This window comes from Protopterus annectens, chromosome 1.part1 (genome assembly GCF_019279795.1).
Source record: "Protopterus annectens isolate FY-2018-M chromosome 1.part1, PAN1.0, whole genome shotgun sequence".
Lineage (NCBI taxonomy): Eukaryota > Metazoa > Chordata > Ceratodontiformes > Protopteridae > Protopterus > Protopterus annectens.
In genome coordinates this window covers 1,533,470,153-1,533,472,652 of record NC_056726.1, presented here as the reverse complement: position 1 = coordinate 1,533,472,652, position 2,500 = coordinate 1,533,470,153, and the positions used below count along the sequence as shown (strand labels likewise).

The window sequence follows — 2,500 nt, the reverse complement described above, 5'->3', positions numbered from 1 at the left end:
TAATTTTTATATTTATATATAGACATGCAGAAACACCCTCCCAATTGCACTGACGGAGCACTCTTCTTGATACTGTGAAAGCATGTCATCAGCTATGAAAGGACTGAGAATCCAGATGACTCTGAAAATGTGAATCAATAATTTGGTTTGAAATACCTGTTTTTGATTTATGCAGCTGAGTTTTTCCCATCTCAGGGCAGTGGTCTGCATAGGCAGCACCTACAAATGTTACATTTATTTAACATTGTGTATTTTCCCGCTAGGTAAATCATATTCCTCATCACAAGAGGAAGCTCGTCGTAAGGAGATCTGGCTCACGAACCTTAAATATGTGATTCTGCACAACATGCTCGCAGACCAGGGTCTGAAGACCTACAGATTAGGAATGACATACTTTGCTGATCTGGTAACATCATTACTAGCCTTCATTTTTTTAATTTTTATGTATTTGACATGTCTTGCTGATCTGGTAATGTTGTAGCAACACTTCATTTTTCTTTTTATTTTATGTATTTATTAAACCTGTACAATGAAGAGTCTGAATTGATAATTTATTTCTAGTTGCATCCTGTAGGAATTGATAAAGTGATAGGAAGATGATAATATAAGAAGAAAAATAATATTATTAACTGGAAATGAGGATTTCAGAAACTGAATGGTCCTTAGTCCGTATCATATTCCCTCATATCAACACAGCTGAAAGTAACATTTTTATATATTATTTTTGTACTGTAGTGCCGGTTTATAATAAAATACCATGCTGCAAGATGTGTTGCATCATGGAATATAAATACGTATGTATTTAAGGAGGCATGGCAATATCATTTGAATGCATCCCGCCTTGTCATGCAGAGCACCTTAATTACATCAAAAAACAAAAAGCTTTGATAATCGCAGGGTCAGTGAGGTTATCTCAGCATAGCTGCATGGCAAACTCCAGCATATAATACACTTAAGTTGAACAAAATTGTACAAAATTGTAAGCTTCACATTAGTAAAGAAATAGTAACGCATATTTTAATAAAAAAAAGTTTATCTGATCTGATTTGGCAGCTTGCCCTGTTTTTCCATATTAAAAAAACCTCTTTAGTTGAATATGACTTTGTATCACACATATATCCAGATAGCACAAAGGAAGTCGCCAGTCTTAAAAATTAGTAGTTTTGCGACATATAAAAAAGAACATGGTGGCCCAGACAATAAAATATTAATTAAATACACGTCACTGTATATTAATTCACAACTTTGCATGTAGTGCTCAGGTATTTCACATAATGTAAAAAAAGGCCTTGGGCGTCTGAGATTAGGAACATATATTTTTAAGCATAATAATTAAATCAGGCACACATCAGGTAAAAGCCAGAGTTATAGGTTGGATTTTCACAATCCGCATGATACTAGCATTTTACTAAGATCAGTTTGTAACTTGTGGGAACTCACCCTTCTTAGAAATGTTTTGTTTTTCATTTTTTTTTAATTTGATCTAATAATACTGTATAGTCACAATAATGTACTCTGTGGTATAGGGTATGGTAGCAAAATCGTTTCACGTACAGTACATTGACTCAGCTGTTCCTTACAACAGCACCAGTGAGGGGAAACAATTTCTTTTCACATACAGTACAGTAACTCAGCTGTTCCTTACAAAGCACCAATGAGGGGAAACAATACCATTGCACATACAGTACAGTACAGTAATTCAGCTGTTTTTTACAACAACACCAGTGAGGGAAAACAATACCATTTCACATACACTACAGTACAGTACAGTACAGTAACTCAGCTGTTCATTACAACAGCACCAATGAGGGGAAACAATACCATTTCACATACAGTATAGTACAGTACAGTAATTCAGCTGTTACTTACAACAGCACCAAGGATGGAGACAATATCATTTCACATACAGTACAGTAACTCAGCTGTTCCGTACAACAGCACCAATGAGGGGAAACAATATAATTTCATATACAGTACAGTAACTCAGCTGTTGGTTACAACAGCACCAGTGAGGGGCAACAACAATATCATTTCACATACAGTACAATAACTGGGCTGTTACTTACAGCAGCACCAGTGAGGGTAAACAATATGATTTCACATACAGTACAGTAACTCAGCAGTTTCTTATAAAAGCATCAGTGAGGGGAAGTTATGTAGGTATTCCTTACAACAGCACCTATGTGAGAAAACACTATCTTTTGCATACAGTACAGTAATTCAGCTGTTCCTTACAACAGCACCAGTGAAGGGAAACAATATAATTTTGCATACAGTACAGTAATTCAGCTGTTCCTTACAACAGCACCAGTGAGGGGAACAATATAATTTCACATACAGTACAGTACAGTAACCCAGCTGTTCCTTACAACAGCACTAGTGAGGGGAAACAATATCATTTCACGTATAGTACAGTACAGTAACTCAGCTGTTCCTTACAACAACACCAAGGATGGAGACAATATAATTTCACATACAGTACAGTAACTCAGTTGTTCTT

General features: G+C 35.7%; 1 protein-coding gene across 1 annotated transcript in view; it reads left to right on the top strand.

Annotated features, from left to right (window-relative positions):
• LOC122811233 (procathepsin L-like) overlaps positions 1-2,500 on the top strand; it is a 55,205-nt gene that overhangs the window by 11,155 nt on the left and 41,550 nt on the right. Inside the window, exon 3 of the mRNA XM_044082936.1 lies at positions 264-406. Coding sequence (XP_043938871.1) covers positions 264-406 — 143 coding nt within the window. The remainder of the gene's footprint in view (positions 1-263; positions 407-2,500) is intronic.